Source organism: Fundulus heteroclitus, chromosome 18 (genome assembly GCF_011125445.2).
Source record: "Fundulus heteroclitus isolate FHET01 chromosome 18, MU-UCD_Fhet_4.1, whole genome shotgun sequence".
Classification (NCBI taxonomy): Eukaryota; Metazoa; Chordata; class Actinopteri; order Cyprinodontiformes; family Fundulidae; genus Fundulus; species Fundulus heteroclitus.
The window spans coordinates 25347104-25367866 of NC_046378.1; the positions used below are offsets into that span (position 1 = coordinate 25347104).

Sequence of the window (20763 nt, forward strand, 5' to 3'; positions counted from 1 at the left end):
TCCTGTCAGCCTACTGTATTAAAAAGCAAGCCACTAGAGCTGTGAAAAATCTCAAAAAAAAATATTTGAAAATGTTAATTAAGAAGAAAAATCTAAACTCTGCTGAAGTTTTATATTTTATTTTGTTATTTAAAGAAATATCCAGGTAACTTTACAATATGTCACAAATAGATAAAAATAACAATAAAGAAAAACATACAAGTAGAACAGGTGTGCATCAACATTTACCATAGATGGAAAACAATTATGACCTAAGGACTTCACTTACTGCAAAAAAAAAAACTATCAGCTTGAGATATTTTACATCGCCCATCGTTTCATCTCATCTTTTAATGTTTGACAATAATGTTCAATCAATTCTTGTTCATTAAATATTTTTTGGTGTTTTTTTCTGGCTGAAACACAATGATGAAACACTTTGGAGCAAATATACACAGTATCAGTCCAAAGCTGGAAGCCAGAATGGCAAATATCTCCACAGCCACAGTAAATTTCCCAGGAGAGCTGACATATGCTGGGATGAAGGTGATCCAGACTGCACAGAATATCAACATGCTGAAGGTTATCAGTTTGGCTTCATTGAAATTATCAGGTAGTTTCCGAGCTAAAACAGCTAACACAAAGCAAAAAACAGCCAGTAGGCCAATGTAGCCGAGCACAGCCCAGAAGCCAACAGCAGAGCCTAATGCACATTCCAGGATGATCTTCTCCTTGTATGTGGTTAGATTTTTCACTGGGAAAGGAGGACTCACAACTAACCATACAGTACATATCAAAAATTGAATAAATGTAAAAGATACTACAGTCATTCTTTGTTGTAGGGGACCAAACCATTTCATGACATTGTTACCAGGAAGTGTAGCTTTGAATGCCATTAAAACCACAATAGTTTTCCCAAGAACACAGGAGATGCATAGAACAAAGGTGATGCCAAAGGCTGTGTGTCGCAGCATGCAGGACCAGTTAGAAGGTGCTCCGATGAAAGTTAAAGAACATAAGAAACACAGAGTCAGAGAGAAGAGCAACAGGAAACTCAACTCAGAGTTGTTGGCTCTGACAATTGGAGTTGTCCTGTGGTGAAAGAAAACTAATGCTGTTATGATGGCCAGACAGGCTCCACTAACAGAGAACGCTTCCAGAATGATTCCCAGCACTTCATCAAAAGAAAGAAACTCCACAGGTTTGGGGAAACAAGCAGTGTTCACTGAGTTAGGCCAGAAGTCACTGAGACATGGGATGCAATCAGGAGCATCTATTAGTAGAAAGAGTTGTTATTACAAAGCATATAATGATCATTATTTACATGAAAAATATTATAATTTACCTGTCACATTACTGATCTCCCCTTCAGGACATGGTATGCAGTCATAGCAGCAGAAGGGTTTTCCTTTCTGCAACACTTTACGAGTTCCTGGAGGACAACTCTCTGAGCACACTGATACTGGTACCTGCCAGAGAGGCCCACAAGAAGAAAAAAAAGACCCAAATCACAGAAATGCATCTCTTTACAAATGTTGATCTGTTAAACTGTTTTGTTTGTCTCTGTTGATTCATTACTTGCATGCTTCCCTCCACCCATGTTAAATTCTTGTAGATACGGAACTCCTGGCCTATGGGCAGTGATGCATCATAGTACCCCACTGTTACCAGTTCAATAACTCCACTCTCAGTTTTCTGCCAGTTGACCAGCTCATAAAATGCCAGAGGATCACCTTTAGCATTGAAAGATACATGATAACCATTTTGGGAAAAGTTGACTTCCTTTAATTCAGTGAAAATCTGTGATGTAGGAAGGAAACAGAGAGAAATTCTATTCATAACTATGAATAATTATCGTATTATATAAAACGCTTTCTAATGAAAATTAACTCTTGTTGGATTAATGTTTTATTGAAACTAACCTGTTTGGGCTCCAGTCTGATGTGTTGTTCACACTGAATGACTGACTTTGCATTCTTACACACTGCATTGTGAATAGCGTGTGCTATTGCATAAACAGCCTTGTAAACCATGTTAGTAATTCTGAATTTAGATGTTTCAGTATAGAGATTTTTTACTGTCTTTAAGTCTTCAGTTCCATCACACAGTTTGCGCTTTACAGTTGTACCTAAAAATGTAGACAAAAGTAGTTCTCATCCTGAAAATGTCATAATTGTCTTATGTTTAATATCTTTGCAAAGCAAGTTATTCAAATTGATAATAACCTTTGTGTGTGATGTTAATGCCATACAACAATGATTGTAGAAAATTAAAAATATGAATACATCTTTTAAAATTTATGTCAAAATACAAATGCTTATTCATAACAGTAAAAATCCTAAAATTCCATTAAACAGAATAAGGAAATTATAGATTAAAGATTAAATTAAAGATTAAGCTAACATTCATTATGTCGATACTCTCTTAAAGTACTTATTAGGTTAAGTACATGAATATCACTTAGATGATTTGGTTCAGATGTTGCTGAACATGTGTGTATTTATAGATAATAACATGTTTCTCACTTTTTGTCAAGCTACAGTTGAATGCATCCTCCCAGAACTCAGTAAGAACTGAAGAGGCAGCTACTTCAGATGGAGAGAGATCCAGAAGGAAGTCTCTCAAACCTGGGATGACAGATTGCTGGATGGCAACGCCGATGGCTCCTGCACAGAAACCGAAGCTCATTAAGAGAGGGTCTGTTACCCAGGATTCACTTCCAATCCACTGACGAGGGGGAGCAGGGTTCCGGGCCAGCTCCTCTAATAGGACCTTCATATCACCAGCAGCTGTAAACGCCACAACAGCTACTGCTGTTGACCTAAAGAAAAACACGTTTTAGAACATTAGATCACATTTCCCCCTCATATTTCATATTTTCTTTAAGAAAATTAATTATTAAATCTCTCTCAACTTTCTTTTAGTTGCCGTTAAAAGAGTCCAGATTAAATAAAATCATAAAAAGGCAGAGACCTGCGGATGGCATTGGCTACTTCTCGAATCTTGCTGGTTGGGTCAGTCCGATAGAAAGATACAATGTATTCCACACAGATCCCCTCTCTGAGTGCTACATGGAGAAAAGATGCCATGCCATTATTTCCATAGTCTGAATCTGAGTGGACAGCTCCAATCCAAGTCCAACCAAAGTGTTTCACCAGCTTGGCTAGCGCGTCGGCTTGAAATTGGTCACTGGGAATTGTTCTGAAAAATGTTGGGTACTGCTCTTTATCTGACAGGCAGGCACAGGTAGCAAAGTGGCTCACCTAAAACAAGAAAAGAAAAGATATAGATGACCATTTTAAGCTTTTGTGCAGACGTCCCTATGTTTTGTAATGAGAACTCACCAAAGGTATGTTGAAGGGCCCGAAAATGCGCGAGATGCTAATAGATGGCGTGGATCCAGACTCGCCAACGACAGCCATTGTTACACCAGAAGGAGAACAATTGTCACCTGTCTGAAACACAGGGTCCTGCCCGTTTGACAGCTGAAATGCAACGTGCATGGCCACGGGCACAGAAGCGCACGAATCGTGGATCTGATAACCCAGTTTGACACCTGGCAGCAGTTCTGTGCTGTTGTTAATCTCCTCGATTGCAAAGATCATTGTCCGAGAGAAGCGCAGTTCTCGACTGTTTATGCTGAACGAAAAGCATTTGAAACATTTACATAACATTTACAAAATGCCACTGTTGAATATAATATAGTAAATGTTTATCTGCAGTTAAAATTACAAACTGCAAATATTCTATATAATAAGTGTTGACTGAATAAACAGAATTTCTGGTTACCTGCATAAAACATTAAAATCTTAAGGTTAAAAACTATTGGGTTATCATATAAAGATAGAATGATATCACACGTTATGTGCAAGCAGATTTCTGAACCAAGTTGGTTCAGAATAAATCTTGGTGAAATGCTCTTTTTATCAGATAATATTATAATATAGAATATAGAATTGATATTAATATAACAATATTATTATCAATAAAAATATATTCACATCATCGTGCCATATTGTAGAGAAGATAACAACTTTGCAATAATAATACACATAGTAAAAAACACATTCTGGAACAGATTAACATCCCCTTTCCCTTTTTTCCCACCACTTCTCCTTTTCACTAACCCCCTTGCACAGCTAGGCGGTTCAGGCGCAATGGTGTAGTTGTGCGTCTTTGTGAGCTCCTTGTAGTGGATTGAAAAAGCACCCCCAATGATGAAGTCCCCATTCATGGTGAATGCGGGTAGACGATCGGAACCTTGCAGGCGACATTTTACAGGTGAAGTTCCAGTTCTGACCCCCTCTGATTTACCCTCTGACTGGCCCAGGACCAGTGTCAGGCTCACAAGCAGCAATGAGATCTCCATTTCTAAATCATCTGGATATGGGTGTGTGCCACATTCAGACTGTTTTATAGCTCACCTATTGAACATCATCATACTTCAGAGAGAAGACGTCATCACTAAATGGTCTCTGATTTGTCTTCACCATGTATGACCTTTTGACTACAGTGGAAATCATACTGTACATGGGTCTCTCTTGTTTTCTGTCATCTTTCTTCCCAACAACTTGACACATTTTTGCTTTAATTTGGTATAAAATACAGTAAGACTATGTTCAGGTCATTTAAAAGAAACATTCATATTAGATTACATATTATGAATTATTTTAAAACAGTGGATTCCAACATGACATACAGGCAAGTCAAAATTATAAGTTACAGGTTAGTTCCCGATGTGAAAATGACAGAAAACATATTAGCTTAATTCAAACAAATTCAAAATCTTTAATTCAGTACACCGTTTTGTGCTGAAATTTGTTTAATATGTTTGAACTATTTTTCTTTGGATGGTCTAAATATTTAAAGACTGAAGTTGCTACCTGATTAAGTAGATCAGGCATGCAGCAACAGTGCAAAATTAAACTGCAATGCTACCATCTGGTGGACATGAAGCATAATTCAAAAGCTTATGGAAACAGAAATATTTCCCATCATTTGAAATGTCACACTTTTTAGGTCACTTAAAATGTTATCACTGGTTGCCTTTGCTGTAATAAAATTATAAATGCCATTTCTATGTTGAGTGCTTTGTGGGTATATTTTTGGTGATACATAACTCCTTCCAACTGCCACAGGAAAACTGCTAGATCAGGGCTTATCAAGTCTATGCTTACATCAGAGGTCATCCCTGGCCATTATGTGCTCTCTGCATGAAAAACAATTGAGCTTGACTGTTTAAACATGATGAAATGTGAACATTTCATCCCCCACTGGTATTAGTCACGCAACCCAAACTTTTTATGACTAAATATGAATTGTTACATTTATGTTATAAAGCTAGCTATGTAAAGAAAGTTACATGTTCACATGTGCTGTGTTGTCCTCAGATACTTTAAAACCTAACCAATGTGAGTAATTTATTACCTTCCAATTATTTAAAAATGACCTGATGAATCATAAAAACAACAAATATCCTTAAAAACCCTACACTCATTGGCCACTTTATCGGATACACCTGTCCAACTGCTTTTTAACACAAATAGCAAATCCAGCAATCAGGCTGCCGCAGCTCTGCTTTTGGGCATCTTGAGTTAGTGAAGACAATTTTGTGTGATTCAAAAAAAACATCAGACAAACAACTAAACAACTTGGAAAATGGCCTGGTTGTTAGTGCCAGACAAACTCCTCTGAGTATTTCGGAAACTGCTTATGCACTGGTATTTTTACACAGTTTATTGAAATGCCTCTAATTAAATGTGGTCATACATCATGAATGTTGACAAAGAAAGCAAAGATGCTGCGTTTGGGGATCAGTATTACCCTTAAAGGTAAGAAAACATCCAGTTTGGAGATTCATCTGTGACCTGGTATTGTTTTTCTTTACTCTCGACAACTTTGCCTATTATGGTGAAAAACCAGCGATGAAAAATCAGGAGCTTAAATACTGAGTTAATGGTGGAGGATGAGAGAAAGAGAGAAACCAGGTTAGCAAATTAGAGGAGATGTGGAGCAGCTGTGGCAGAAGAAATAGGGAAGCCTTGTAGGAGAGACTAATCAATGAACAAATGTAGCTGAGCTGAGACACAATAAAAGTCTCAACCAACGGGAAAATATAAAGATCTAGGAGAATTGTATTTAATTTCACAAAATGAGAGAACCCATTAATAAACAAAGAAACTATGCAAAAAATGATTTACTTACATGACCAGACCATGAATAGGAAAAATAAAACACAATAATGTACTTAAATATGGCCATACATTTAAGAACATGAAAACACGACAAGGAAATGCTTAAAAACATAAACACAAAAGAACGCAAAGACCCCAAAAATCCATACAACTTGACAGTAATTGATTTTCCTTCCCTTTTTTATTCATACTGTCATCAGTTAAACTGCTAGTTGTTCTCACTGTGCTGTTGCCAAAATGTGCTGGTGAGGGATATTGAGTTTTAAGAGCAAATGTTAGAATAAGCACTTGCTGTAAAATAGTCAATCATTTAAAATTTTAAAGTAGAGAATATTCAGTGAATCTCTTAAGGTCTCATTTGGCCCTCCTCCTGTTATGATGGAAGCCATCAAGGGAGAGGACAATTCATATAAAATGTCTGTTCCAGGAAGAAGCATTGGTGTAAGAAGGGGGTGTAATTATGGAAGTGTTTCTCCAAAAATTGATGTCCTTGTTCGTCTTATTAATCTTGCTCTGCCCCTTTGACGTTTCTCGCTCTTCATCCATCTTCCCTTCCTGCAAACTGAGAAGACAGTTTCATCTCAATGGCATGCATAAACCTGGTGATGTGATTCTAGGCGGACTGTTTGAAGTACATTACACTTCTGTGTTTCCTGAGCTAACATTCACCTCAGAACCAAATGAGCACATCTGTCAAGGGTAAGTTTCACACTCACTCTGACATGTTCACACATTGTGGTACTTTTGAGTGTTTGAATGTAACATTTTATGTGTAAGCTTTGACCCTCCAGGGTTCAGACATGCCATGACCATGGCATTTGCCATTGAGGAAATTAACAAAAACCCAAATCTGCTTCCCAACGTGACTCTGGGATATAGCCTTTATGACAATTGTGGCACATTAGTAATTGGATTCAGTGCTGCATTGTCACTGGCCAGTAGTCAAGAGGAAAGGTTTCTACCCCTGGAACAATGTTCAGGGGGGCCTCCAGTCCTGGGGATTGTTGGTGATTCCTTCTCAACATTTTCTATTGCCACATCTGATGTAATAGGTTTATTCAGATTGCCCATCGTGAGTTTTCTTCTCTGAACTTTTTCTTTGCTAATGTACGGTTTATGCAACAAATATTTAAAGTTTTCTAACCAATCACAATGTTACCTGTTTAGGTGAGTTACTTTGCCACATGTTCTTGCCTAAGTGATCGGCATAGGTTTCCATCTTTTTTTAGGACGATCCCGAGTGATACGTTCCAGGTGAGGCTTTGTTTTATAAATGAGATGCAACACAGGCCAAATGAAATTAGTCTTATATTGCATGGATTCTGTAGAATGGGTCTAATCAGTGTAATGCAAATGGGATTTTGGGAAAGCAGTAATATCTCACACATTGTGTCCACATAGGTGCATGCAATGATTCAGATTTTAAAACACTTTGGCTGGACATGGGCTGGTCTACTGGTCAGTGATGATGATTATGGGCTTCATGTTGCCCAGTCCTTTCAGTCAGAGCTGACTCAATCTGGCTTAGGATGTCTTGCATATATTGAGATTTTACCGTGGGGTAACAACCCATCTGAACTAACGAGAATTGTGGAAGGGATGAAAAAATCCACAGCTCGTGTGGTTATTGTATTTGCACACCAGATCAATATGATTCAGCTGATGGAGGAGGTATCATACTTTCTCAGTTGATCACTTAGTATTGTGTTAAAAGTGAAATACTCAATATAATTGCATCTTTCCTATAATATACAACGTGCAGGTTGTGAAGCAGAATGTCACAGGATTGCAGTGGATAGCAAGTGAAGCCTGGTCATCAGCAGCTGTGCTCCAAACACCCCGTTTCATGCCGTACCTGGGTGGCACGCTGGGTGTCGCGATCCGCCGAGGAGAAATCTTAGGACTTAGAGATTTCCTCTTAAGAACAAAGCCTGGGAATAGCAGAAACGATGAAAGATATATGGTGAGATTAAACATTAACTTTGATCTGTAATTGCACAAGTGAACATTGTTATCTTTGTTCAGGCAGTTGTTTTATACTTTCCAGATAAGGCAGTTTTGGGAACACACATTTCAGTGTAAATTTGCTCCCCCTCCGGTAGATTGGCTTGAAGCAGGGGGAGCATTATGCTCTGGTGAAGAAGATTTGGAGACTGTGCAGACTGAGTTTCTGGATGTTTCTAACCTCAGGCCTGAATACAATATTTACAAGGCTGTGTATGCTCTGGCATATGCTCTTGATGATATGCTGCAGTGTCAGCCAGGGAGAGGGCCTTTCAGCAGCCACAGCTGTGCCTCTATGCAAAAACTGGAGGCCTGGCAGGTGGGATATTGATTTGCCCTCAGCCATTGCTCTTTCCACGACAAATTGTGATATTAAGGGTCATACTGAAACTGAGTGTCATTCACGTATCTGATATTTCAAATTTTACTTAATGTGTTTCACATTTGAACATTTGTTAGTCTGGCCATTACATTGGAATTGAGAAACAGACAAAGAAAAACGTGGTTCCCTGTAGCTTTATTGATCTGCTTCCATTTGCAGGTTTTGTATTACTTGGAAAAGGTCAATTTTACCATTCCATTTGGTGATCAAGTGTCGTTTGATGAGAATGGTGATGCTTTACCCATATACGACATCATGAACTGGCTGTGGCTCCCTGATGGTGGAATTCAAGTTCTGAATGTAGGGGTTGTTAAGAAGACAGCTTTCGGAGATGAAGAACTCACTCTTAATGAAGACAAGATCTTCTGGAACTTTAACAACAATCAGGTTCCCTTCATTTTTTTTGGCTGAAGTGTGCAAAAATGCCATGAAGAAAAAGTTTGGTCGAAGAAATCTGATCCAATGTTTGCCTGTCTGCAGCCACCTCGGTCAGTGTGCAGTGAGACCTGTAATCCCGGGACGCGCATGGCGAGAAAGAAGGGGCAACCTGTGTGCTGTTTTGATTGTGTTCCTTGTTCTGAAGGAAAGATTAGCAATGAAACAAGTTGGTATCATGGTTACAGTTACATTTATATGTATAAATGTTCCCTTTCTAGCTGACCTAAATACATTAATCTGTTTGGAGAATAGCAAGAAAACTGAGAAGAAGTTTATTTCACTGGATGTTCTATAGAGGAAACATAACCTTAATCCTTTACTGATTTTTGAGTTAAAGGTGTTATAAATCTCACATTATCTGACATGTAACATTTGAATTATTGCTTATTTTGACCCATTATTGCGTTATACTGTAACCAAAGATTGTTAACCATAATAGCTGTTAATTACAATTATCCGTCCAGATTTAAATTATGAAAAATGCAAATGACAAATATAACAAATAATCACATCAGCCATTACAGCAAGAAGTTAGTAGAAAGAAGGAGCAACAGATAAAGGAAACTAATATTTTATAATTACTCAAGAAGCATTGTGTGGACATAAGTTGGATGCTCCATTTCCTTTGACCTCACTGAGTTTAATTTTTTATCCAAACACCAAATTTTCCTGAAGCTATTTTTATTCACACAGCATATTTTATGTATGTTATCTCACCATAAGACATTCTCAAAAAAAGTTCTTACGATGATGAGTCAAATGTGGCAACTTAAATGTGGTCTGTTTGTCTTTTGTTCTCAGACTCTCTTGAGTGCTTTAGTTGTCCAGAGGATTTCTGGTCCAGCCCAAAGCGTGATCACTGCATCCTTAAGACAACAGACTTCCTCTCCTACCATGAACCTTTGGGTGTCTGCTTGACAACAGCTTCGCTGCTGGGAACATGCATCTGTACCGTTGTTTTAGGGATTTTCACCTATCACCGCAGCACACCCATGGTGCGTGCAAACAATTCAGAGCTGAGCTTTCTAATTTTAGTGTCACTCAAACTGTGCTTCCTATGTTCGCTGCTGTTCATCGGACAACCCAGGCTGTGGACATGCCAGTTGAGACATGCAGCATTCGGGATCAGCTTTGTGCTTTGTGTCTCCTGTATACTGGTTAAAACCATGGTGGTTCTGGCTGTGTTCAAAGCCTCAAAACCAGGAGGTGGCGTCCATCTAAAGTGGTTTGGTGCTGTACAACAAAGAGGAACAGTTTTTGCTCTCACATGCATTCAAGCAGCAATTTGCACAGTGTGGATAGTGACTGCCTCACCGGTGCCTCATAAAAACACTCAGTACCACAATGACAAAATCATTTATGAGTGTGTAGTTGGGTCCACTGTTGGTTTTACAGTGTTACTGGGGTATATTGGCTTACTGGCAATTATAAGTTTCCTGTTAGCATTTCTGGGAAGGAATCTGCCAGACAATTTCAATGAGGCTAAACTCATCACTTTTAGCATGCTGATATTCTGTGCTGTGTGGGTGGCCTTTGTACCTGCTTACATCAACTCTCCTGGCAAATACGCAGATGCAGTTGAGGTGTTTGCCATTCTGGCCTCTAGCTTTGGTCTTTTGATGGCACTTTTTGGACCCAAATGTTACGTAATCTTGCTGAGACCTGAAAGAAACACCAAGAAAGCCATCATGTGCCGTGGAGCTGCAAAGTGTTAAAATTACAACTGCTTTCTTTTCCTCGTTAGAATAAAGAGCAAGTCAACAACTAAAAAGCAGCAATATGTGAAATACCCAATGTAGACCCAGAAATATTATTGAAACAAAGGTATGATATCATCTCCCTTGGCTGCGACTCTTGGTTTGAAAGTCTAATGCATGTGGGCAGATTTACAAAGGATTGCTAAATTATCCCCTTTGGCAGGTTTTGCAACAAGTTGCAGATATTTATGAGTTAGCCACAGCTGTTCTCTCTTTAACTATAAAAAAGAAAAAAAAGATCAAATAGTGAAAAGTATTTCCTAACAGCAACAAAGAAAGCCGTCATTGTTAGTGACAAGTAATTTGTACACAACAGTCATGCAGAATTTATTGCTGAAGTTGTAAATAAACAATTCAAACTGACTGTTTCGTCTGTTTCAAACAAAATATGCAACACACTACAGCTTATAAACGTTTACATTTTGAAATGCCAGACAGCTGTGATAGTTGTGATTTCATTTTTGCTTGAAGTGGAAAAAATGTAGCACATAGCCAAGTCCCCCAATCTGAATATTTGCAGGAAACACAAAGAGAGGTGACTCCGCAAGGGAGAAATACATTTAAACCCCAGTTGTAGCATGGAGTGAAATGTACAGCAAGTGCTGTTTTTGCTTGTTTATCATTCTTTTGAATAAATTATGAAGAAGAGAGCATAATGCCCATAGCACACCCATGAGGCCACAACTATGCTGTCATGGGTGGTGTGAGTGATTAAAGCATGAACTAAAAAGGCTGCTGTAGTCCCATATATAACATCAGTTGCAAATGTTGCAGGCTAGTTGGTGGAAGGGCAGTTATGGGGGCTTTATGTGTCAAATATTTGCTCATGAATGTCTATCAGTTCATGATTTATTCTTCCTTTTTCTTTTCTGAGTCTTCGTTTATTTCTTCATCTTGTAAATTACTGAGAAGGTTTTATCTTAACGGTCTGCACAAGCCTGGTGATGTAATCCTGGGAGGGCTGTTTGAAGTCCATTACAGCTCTGTCTTCCCAGAGCAGACGTTCACCTCAGCACCACATCAGCCCATCTGCCAAGGGTGAGTATCCTACCGGTATCAGACAGCATGCACAGATTATCATATCATAAAATAAGTAATTATCACATATTTGTTTGTTAGCTTTGACACCCTAGGATTCAGACATGCTATGACTATGGCCTTTGCTGTTGATGAGATTAATGAGAACTCCAGTTTGCTGCCTAATGTGACTCTGGGATACAGCCTTTATGACAACTGTGCCACTCTTAGCATTGGGTTCAGTGCTGCCTTGTCCATGGCCAGTGGCCAAGAGGAGAAATTTGTGGTTCAGGAGAACTGTTCAGGAACCCCTCCAGTTGTGGGAATCGTTGGTGATCCTTTTTCCACTTTTTCTATTGCTGCCTCAAATGTTTTAGGTTTGTACAAGCTACCTATGGTAAGTTTCTCTTTTTTTCAATGCATTTCAGAATCTAGCAGTTGAAAGATGAAAATAAGAAGCAAAATGTGCACTCGTGTGTAAAATAAATTTTCTTATAGGTGAGTTATTTCGCCACGTGTTCTTGCCTGAGTGATCGGCAGCGCTTTCCATCATTCTTCAGAACAATTCCTAGTGACACTTTCCAGGTGAACCATTAAGAAATATAGTCAATGTGTTCTACCTTTGCTATAAACCACATGCATGTTAAAACTGTACGTGTGTCTTTCTGTAAGGCTTTACAATAAATCTGTTTATAGTTTCAATCCGTTCCCATCAGGTCCGCTCCATGATTCAGATTCTAAAACACTTTGGCTGGACTTGGACAGGTCTCCTGGTCAGTGACGATGATTACGGCCTTCATGTTTCCAGATCATTCCAAACTGACCTGACTCGATCAGGTGGAGGCTGTCTGGCATACACAGAGATTTTACCCTGGGGAGACAATCCGAGTGAATATGAAAGAATTGTTGATGTGATGAAAAAATCCACAGCACGTGTAGTGATTGTGTTTGCACATCAGATGCACATGATCCAACTCATGGAACAGGTTGGAGAAAACAGATTTGTCATTGTCAAAACCTGTATATAAAAAAAATCTAAATAGCAAAGTTAATTGACTTGCTTTTGATTCTCTGAAATTGTATCTTAAATTTCAAAATCTTAAATTTTACAAACCAGATTTGTATAAATGGCTTTGGCAGGGGTGGAAAATTCAATAAATACTTCAGTTTTAATATAAAATTGAGAAATTAAATCTGGGAATAAAATCCCACACTTTTATAACAGTTGTATTTTTCCATTGTTTTTATTCAGTTTTTATTCAGCACTATAAAGTAATTAAAAAGTTTTCTTTTATAAATATGAACAACAAACAAAAAACTTCCATGAACCACTCATATGTAAATATGATTTTCTGCTTTTACGGTGGTGAAACAACATACAAGGTGGACAAAGTAGTAATTGTAGTAACTGTTTTTTGAAAGTCTGAAAAACAATTTGATGTGATACTCAGGTGGTAAAGCAGAATGTGACAGGGCTGCAGTGGATTGCCAGTGAGGCCTTGACATTGCTTGAAAGACTCCAAATCCCTGCCTTTGCACCATTTCTTGGCGGGACCCTGGGTATCGCTGTCCGTCGAGGAGAAATACCAGGACTCAGACAGTTCCTGTTAAGAATTAATCCTGAGCAATACAACAACATAATTTCTGAAAATAATATGGTGAGAATTTGACTCTGTATGGTTGTGATTAGCTGTATTTAAAAAGTAAGTTTGAATTATTCATGTCAGACTACAATTTTTAAAATGTATGCATTTATTTCAGATGAAACTGTTTTGGGAACACACATTTCAGTGCAAGTTTTCACCGCCCCCAGCAGGTTGGGTAGAAGATGCTGGAGCACAATGCACTGGAAAAGAAGACCTAAGCAATGTGAAGACTGACCTATTGGATGTGTCAGAACTCAGGCCTGAGTATAATATTTACAAAGCTGTGTATGCACTCGCACACGCACTTAATGACATGCTGAGCTGTAATCCAGGGCAAGGGCCTTTCAGTGGGAACAGCTGTGCATCTTTGCAAACTTTAGAGCTCTGGCAGGTATGCTATCTGCTTAAAATTTACTCTTTCAATATATATATATATATATATATATATATATATATATATATATATATATATATATATATATATATATATATATATATATAAAATATGCCCATTTGGATTTCCATAATTTGTCAATGTGCTAGCTTGAGAACTGTGTCAGAAAATATATATAATCTAAATATTCAGCTTCTTTATACTCTATAAATATGGAAAGTTTTTTGTAGCTCTAGATCAGGGGTCCGCAACCTGTGGCTCTCTGGAGCAGCAAGTGGCTCTTTGGACCTTCCACAGTGGCTCTTAATAACTGGATACAAATTATATTTTTATTATGGTATTTAAATGTAGTAATGATAATAAATACAGGTTTTAGCAACTTTTTCTTGGACTAATTGCTTTTAATTTTCACAACAGATTGATGCTAAAAGTGCATATCTAGTAATATCTAATATAAATCAATATTTTTTTCATTATGTTGAAAACTATGATTTTATTTACATCATCCACAAATATCAACATCCCGTCCATCCAATTTTTTCAAAACTCAGAATAGACATAAAATTGTGTTTCTTTAACAATGACAACATATTTCCAACAGTAGATCTTTATCACAAATTATAACTTGTATTTTTTAAAAACCCACGCAATGCACACGCACACAATTTGCAGGATATTAATCTGTTGGTGAATTCATGTCCCTCATTTGTAGCTAATGTACTACCTGGAAAAGGTGAACTTCACCACACAGTTTGGTGACCAAGTCACATTTGATGAAAATGGTGATGCATTACCAATATATGACGTCATGAACTGGATTTGGCAGCCTAATGGAAGAATTACAGTTCACAGTGTGGGTGAGGTTAAGAGATCTACATCCCAAGAGGAAGAACTCAAAATTGATGAATACAAAATCTTCTGGAATTTTGAATCTAAAAAGGTAACAACTTTTACTTTACTTGGATATAGAATACATTGCATGAAATTAAATACTTTCTGTTTCACCTTTTTTAGCCCCCCACATCAGTGTGTAGTGACAGCTGCCAACCAGGAACACATATGGTGAGGAGGAGAGGAGAACCTTTGTGCTGCTTTTATTGTGTACCATGCTCAGAAGGAAAGGTCAGCAATGAAACTGGTTGGTATAATTTTCACAGTTTGGTGTTGGGTGGTGCTTAAAACTTAAATCGAATCTATGAGTTTGTGGTTTTGGTGACTGAACCAAATAGGGTTTTTTTTCTGACAGACTTACAGTGTTTTAACAATTGTGCCCAGATTTAGAGGGGCTATGTACATAATTTTTTTTAACTAAAATAAAGATCAATTAAAAATAATTCTGGTTTATTCTTATACAATCTACTTAATGAGGCTTGAGGTTGTTATACTATTACTGCATGTAACTGAGGGCAATTAAGGCTTCCTAGTCTATTTCTAGACTTATTTCTCCAAACCAAAGATTCAGCTTAAGCTGTGCCTGTATTCACTTTGGCAGGCTGCACACTTTGCAGCTAAAGACCAACAGGTGAAAAACTGTTGCAACATTTCATCTTCATAACATCACTCACCTTCAACTCCCTTCTTTCTTTCTCGATCTTCTGGCATGGCCTGAATCTGGTAATCTAGCTTTTGTCAGGTTAAATAAAACAATGGAGTTGCTCTGTGGCAACAAGTAAAGTCAGTTGTAGGTTCTACATGGTGAAGTTGCTGTTTGCACTTATGATTTACACTCCCTGCAGTGCCCTACCAAAGCAGTAGTTGCCTTTGATGAGAAGATACTACCTCTGCTCAGCAAAAGAACATTAATAGAAAGTACATTCTTTATATATAAACTAAAATATAATACTTTAAAACTTATGTTCAAGGCCCCCAGCAGCAGCTTTTAATATCAGTGTTCAAACCTATCTAAAAATCCCATGCAGGGTTCCCCAAGGGTCCATCTTGGGTCCCCTCCTATTCAATATCTACATGCTCAGATTATAAAAAGCAGCAACATTAGCTACCATAACTATGCAGATGACATATAGCTCTACATCACGATGTCACCATTTGACTATGAACCCATTCAAGCGCTGAGTAAATGTTTAGAAGAAATCAATGCATGGATGTGCCAACATTTTTTACAGTTGAATAGAAATATCTTTTGGACCAATGGAAGAGCGATCAAAAGTTGGCTCACAGCTTCAGCTACTTCAGCTATTGACCATTGATCAGGCCAGAAATGTGGGTGTACTAATGGACTCTAACCTGAACCTTGAAAGGCTAAATGTAATTACAAAGTCAGCCTTGTATCATCTGAAGAGCATTTCCAGGATTAAAGGATTAATGTCTCAGCAGGATCTGGAAAAACTGAACCATGCATTAATCTTAAGTCGAATCAATTACTGCAACTGTGTTTTCACAGGTCTGCCAAAAAGGTCGATCAGACAGCTGCAGTTGACTAAGAAAGTAGAGCACATCACCCCAGTCCTAAAGTCCTTACACTGGCTCCCTGTAGCTCAGAGAATAGACTTTAAAATACTGCTAGTCTATAGATCACTGAATGTCTTAGCACCTAAATACATCACAGACTTATCAGTGTATCAACCCTCCAGACCACTCAGGTCGTCTGACTCAAACCTTCTCTCCACACCCAGAACAAAACATGGAGAAGCAGCATTTAGCTTTTATACTCCACTTATCTGGAACAAACTCCCAGAAGACTGTAAAAGTGCTGAAACCCTCACTTCCTTTAAATTAAGGTTAAAAACTATTTATTTGGAGTTGCCTTTAAAAGTTAATTTTGTGCTTAGTAATCCAACTTGTATTATATTGTATCGGCTGCTACTATTCCAATGTAATGTGCTAGCCTCGGCAATGTTTTCCCTCTGCCTCTGTATTGCTTTTCTTTCCTCTGTTTGTTTTTTGTTTTGTTTTGTTTAGTTCATGTACGGCACTTTGAATTGTCTTATTAGTGAAAAGTGCTTTATATATAAACTTGCCTTACCTTGCCTTGCCTTATCTTGCTGCTTTTTCTGAAAATCCTGTTATCCTGCATTACTGACAAACAATATTCAGCTATGCTAAATTTTTCCATGTATTGATGTCTAACATGCCCAATGAGTTTGTGCTAAAGAAATGTGAATCTCCATTCTTTAACAGACTCCTTGGAGTGCTTCAGTTGTCCCGAAGATTTTTGGTCCAGCCCCCAGCGTGATCAATGTGTTCCTAAGAAAACAGAGTTCCTCTCTTATCAGGAACCTCTGGGTATCTGTTTGACAGTGACCTCATTACTGGGCACATGCATCTGTGCTGTTGTTCTTGGGATCTTCACCTATCATCGCGGCACACCCATTGTACGAGCCAATAATGCAGAACTGAGCTTCCTGCTCCTAGTGTCACTTAAACTGTGCTTTCTGTGTTCGCTGTTGTTCATCGGACGACCCAGGCTCTGGACGTGCCAACTGAGACACGCAGCATTTGGGATCAGCTTTGTGCTTTGTGTGTCGTGCATCCTGGTTAAAACCATGGTGGTTCTGGCTGTGTTCAAGGCCTCTAAACCAGGAGGTGCAGCATATCTGAAGTGGTTTGGCGCTGTACAGCAGAGAGGAACAGTTTTTGCTCTCACATGTATTCAGGCTGCAATTTGCACTGCCTGGATAGTCACCATGTCACCGGCACCTCATAAAAACACTCAGTATCACAATGACAAGATTGTTTACGAGTGTGTAGTTGGGTCCATAATTGGTTTCAGTGCTTTATTGGGTTATATCAGCATACTAGCGATCCTTAGTTTTGTCTTAGCATTTTTAGCAAGAAATCTTCCGGACAACTTTAATGAGGCTAAACTCATTACTTTCAGCATGCTGATCTTCTGCTCTGTGTGGGTTGCTTTTGTTCCTGCCTATATCAACTCTCCAGGCAAATATGCAGATGCAGTGGAGGTGTTTGCCATCCTGGCCTCCAGCTTTGGCCTTTTGGTGGCACTATATGGACCAAAGTGTTACATAATTTTACTGAGACCAGAAAGAAACACAAAAAAAGCCATCATGGGTCATAGAACCACAAAATGTTAAAAGGCGATTCATTTTTTATGCATACAAGTAGCAACGACTCTGCAGTTACAAATCAACAAAAAATGAAACGCTGTGTGTATACCCAGGCGCATACACCCAGACACATGCACTATATTCTGCATAGTCTGTGAATGTTTAAGTATGGGGGTAAATTTATGAAACAATGCAATGTTCTCCGTTTTTTGGACATGCTTCATTAACCAGATTCATAAGCGAGCAGTTTTCATCTTAGACGCCATTTCCTGCTCTGTCAGCACAAGCAATGATTAGAGCAACGTTTTCTCATTGAGAGACCAGGCAAGATCAAGGCATTGTTCAAAACTTTAAGAACATCTGTATCATTGGGGAACCAATGTGCCTAAGTCAGTGCATAATGTAGATCTTTTTATTTTGATGTGGCAGCCTGAAAAGGAGAATGGAATAATTCCTCTCTATAACTCATTCAATTAAGCTAAAAAGCATTTAATGATTAAATTAATTAATGCTGAATATCTTTTTTGTAGTATGTACAAATATCTACTGTACTAATTAATGATGTGTTGTGAGAACAAAAAATAAATTTTGCCTTCTTCACCATTAGCCTGATTTTTTTTTACTTAAAAGCCTTCTCAAGGTGCTGATTTTGTAAATGCTCACCAACTCCTACACTTGCATAACATTTTGTTTAGATATTGGCACAATTCATCAGCTCAGAGTGACGTTTGCTCAGTAGAACTACTTATGGAGCAGATCAGCGTTTGTGCTTATATTGTATATCAGGATGACGCACAAACTCTGTTTTCAAAAGTTGTTCGGTAAATTCACACATGAATATTGTGACCTAAGTCCTTTATGGAAAATCCTATATGAATTTACAACTCAAATTCTTCTGAGAAGTGCAAGCCACCAGAATTAAAAAAGACTCGTGAAAGGTGTCAAAATGTTTTCAGAAAGAATGAATGTCCAGTTGCCTCCGGTTTAAGCCTGTTTGCTGTTGCGAGAATTTGCACGGTTATTCTGAGAGGGTTGTTTATTATTTGGCAATATTTTAAAATTAAAGAATCAAAAGTTTAATTTATCAATAAACTACACAAAAAGTGTGTACAAAGAAAAACAGTTACAGAGACCGGTTGCCTGCCTACAGCGCCCTCTAGCTTCTTAAGTTACCAATTTGAGTCTTAATTATGTACATGAGAAATAATTACATGGCTAACAATCAAATGTCCAAAAGGTTATTGATTTTTATTTAGCATATCATTATTTAAAACGTTATTTCCTCAATGTTTTATCTAACGTGGAGCTGCATTGTGAATAGTTTGAACCCAATGTTGTTCTAAATTACTTCAACTAATTTAACTTCATTACACATTCTTTAAAGGGGCAATTTTGCTTATTACTCTAATTTTGTGCCTCTAACTTGGATCTGCAGTGAACCCAAGATTCACTTGAAACAGTCTTGTGTGGTTTTCAACTTTATTTGTTCTTTTGTTTGTAAATAGACCTTTAGTTTCTTTAATCTTAATTTTGCTTAGTAGATTAGGTTAAATTTCACTAGCCTAGTAGATAGGATTTGTTGATTTAAATAAATGGTTAGTTCTAGTAAACATTATATAATGGTGTTCTCTGGATGTGCAATACTGGATCTGTTAATTAATTATTATACTTGAAGAGAAATTGTCACTAATTTATTCAATATGTGTGCAGAGTTTGCTGTTGCTTGAATCAGCCTTCCAGCTATTGTCCTAATCTGAGCTGATATTCACCGCACAATACCTAACAGACTGAGAGTTATTTAATAAACATTAACTTAAAACATGCGTATTGGCACAACACTGTGTATATGCTAAGAAAACTGCAGGGGGTCTCTTATCTCCTTTAGATGCTTCAGCGCCAGTTGCTCAAAAGTGTCAGATGTGTCTTGGGATCTTTAAAACAAAAACTTTTGGGTCTTAAAAATGTACCTACTCGTTTTGTTTCCTACTTGGATTATTGAGATGCCTTGTGGGTTTTTATAGACCAAAAATTTTAATTCCATCACTGACTGAATAACCAATAGCATGACTAGATCTAAAATAGAAGAAGAAATTTGGAACCACGCTGACACTATTTTCTTCATGCTTGTACCTCCAGCAACCACAAACATCACCAAAATCAGAAAATGGAGTCCATTGTTAAAATAAAAATTTTTAGAAGTTTTCATTATTTATTGCACAAATGCATGTTTGCTTAAAGGCATACTATGCAACATTTTTCAGTTAATTAATGTGTTCCATACCGTTTTGGATGATTAAATGAGTCATTTCAGGTCGAACAAAGGTTTTCTCGGCCGCCCTGGTGGTCTGTGGGGGAAATACCGTACTTGCAATAGGGTAGTTCATTGTTATTGTTTTGATGCGGGTTTTTCGCGCATGCGCGCTGGACTGGTAGGCAAAAGGCGAACACAATGGCGGACGCAAACAGAGAAACTGATGAGTTCTCCACGTATTTTTCTTCTTTAGATAACGTACTACAAGATCGTTTTAAGAGTAAGTTGATGGTTGATGGTGTCAGATTGCCAGATCCACACAGCAAAAGCCTGAAGGGACAGAGCGAGTCTGTGAAATGCTGGCCAAGTGTTCCGTATGGCGACACACAGCTGCCTTATAAACACGGCAGGCCAGTACACACGAGAGAGCATGAAAGCATGAAACAACTGGACGGCTACAATTATTTTATATGGGGAAAAAGGCTCCAGCAACGCCTGCGACGCCATGAGGGATTAAGCGGTCAGAAAATGGATGGATGGATGGATGTTGTTCACACATGTTTGTGCAACAGCACAAAGCGGCGTCGGACACAGGCCGTCTCTCAGCAGAGAGGAAGATCCGCCCGGTAGGTTAAGAAAAACATTTTTCACTACGGATTATTTAAGTGTTTTTGTC

General features: G+C 38.1%; 3 protein-coding genes across 4 annotated transcripts; 2 read left to right on the forward strand and 1 right to left on the reverse strand.

Moving 5' to 3' along the window:
- Positions 1-103: 103 nt before the first annotated feature.
- On the reverse strand, positions 104-4341 carry LOC105920869 (extracellular calcium-sensing receptor-like). Its single transcript, XM_012856514.3, has 8 exons — positions 4107-4341; positions 3324-3618; positions 2953-3242; positions 2505-2800; positions 1902-2107; positions 1558-1779; positions 1325-1448; positions 104-1252 (listed from the first exon to the last, which is right to left on the reverse strand). Exons 1-8 carry the CDS (start codon positions 4211-4213, stop codon positions 354-356), a joined length of 2439 nt encoding a protein of 812 aa, XP_012711968.2. The 5' UTR covers positions 4214-4341; the 3' UTR covers positions 104-353.
- A 2327-nt stretch (positions 4342-6668) lies between these two features.
- LOC105920874 (extracellular calcium-sensing receptor) lies at positions 6669-10875 on the forward strand. The gene is made up of 9 exons (XM_021312892.2): positions 6669-6872; positions 6951-7245; positions 7341-7427; positions 7575-7844; positions 7936-8136; positions 8221-8496; positions 8719-8946; positions 9040-9163; positions 9799-10875. The coding sequence occupies exons 1-9, from the start codon at positions 6763-6765 to the stop codon at positions 10710-10712; spliced, it is 2505 nt and encodes an 834-aa protein (XP_021168567.2). The 5' UTR covers positions 6669-6762; the 3' UTR covers positions 10713-10875.
- A 669-nt stretch (positions 10876-11544) lies between these two features.
- On the forward strand, positions 11545-18389 carry LOC118566716 (extracellular calcium-sensing receptor-like). 2 transcript variants are annotated; one of them, XM_036149925.1, is made up of 9 exons: positions 11545-11792; positions 11874-12168; positions 12270-12356; positions 12488-12757; positions 13223-13429; positions 13533-13808; positions 14524-14751; positions 14826-14949; positions 16950-18389. In XM_036149925.1, exons 1-9 carry the CDS (start codon positions 11551-11553, stop codon positions 17861-17863), a joined length of 2643 nt encoding a protein of 880 aa, XP_036005818.1. In that variant the 5' UTR covers positions 11545-11550; the 3' UTR covers positions 17864-18389. The 2 variants fall into 2 exon arrangements, with proteins under 2 accessions (XP_036005818.1, XP_036005819.1); XM_036149926.1 differs by having other exon boundaries at positions 14826-14933; positions 16950-17155.
- Positions 18390-20763: the final 2374 nt, after the last annotated feature.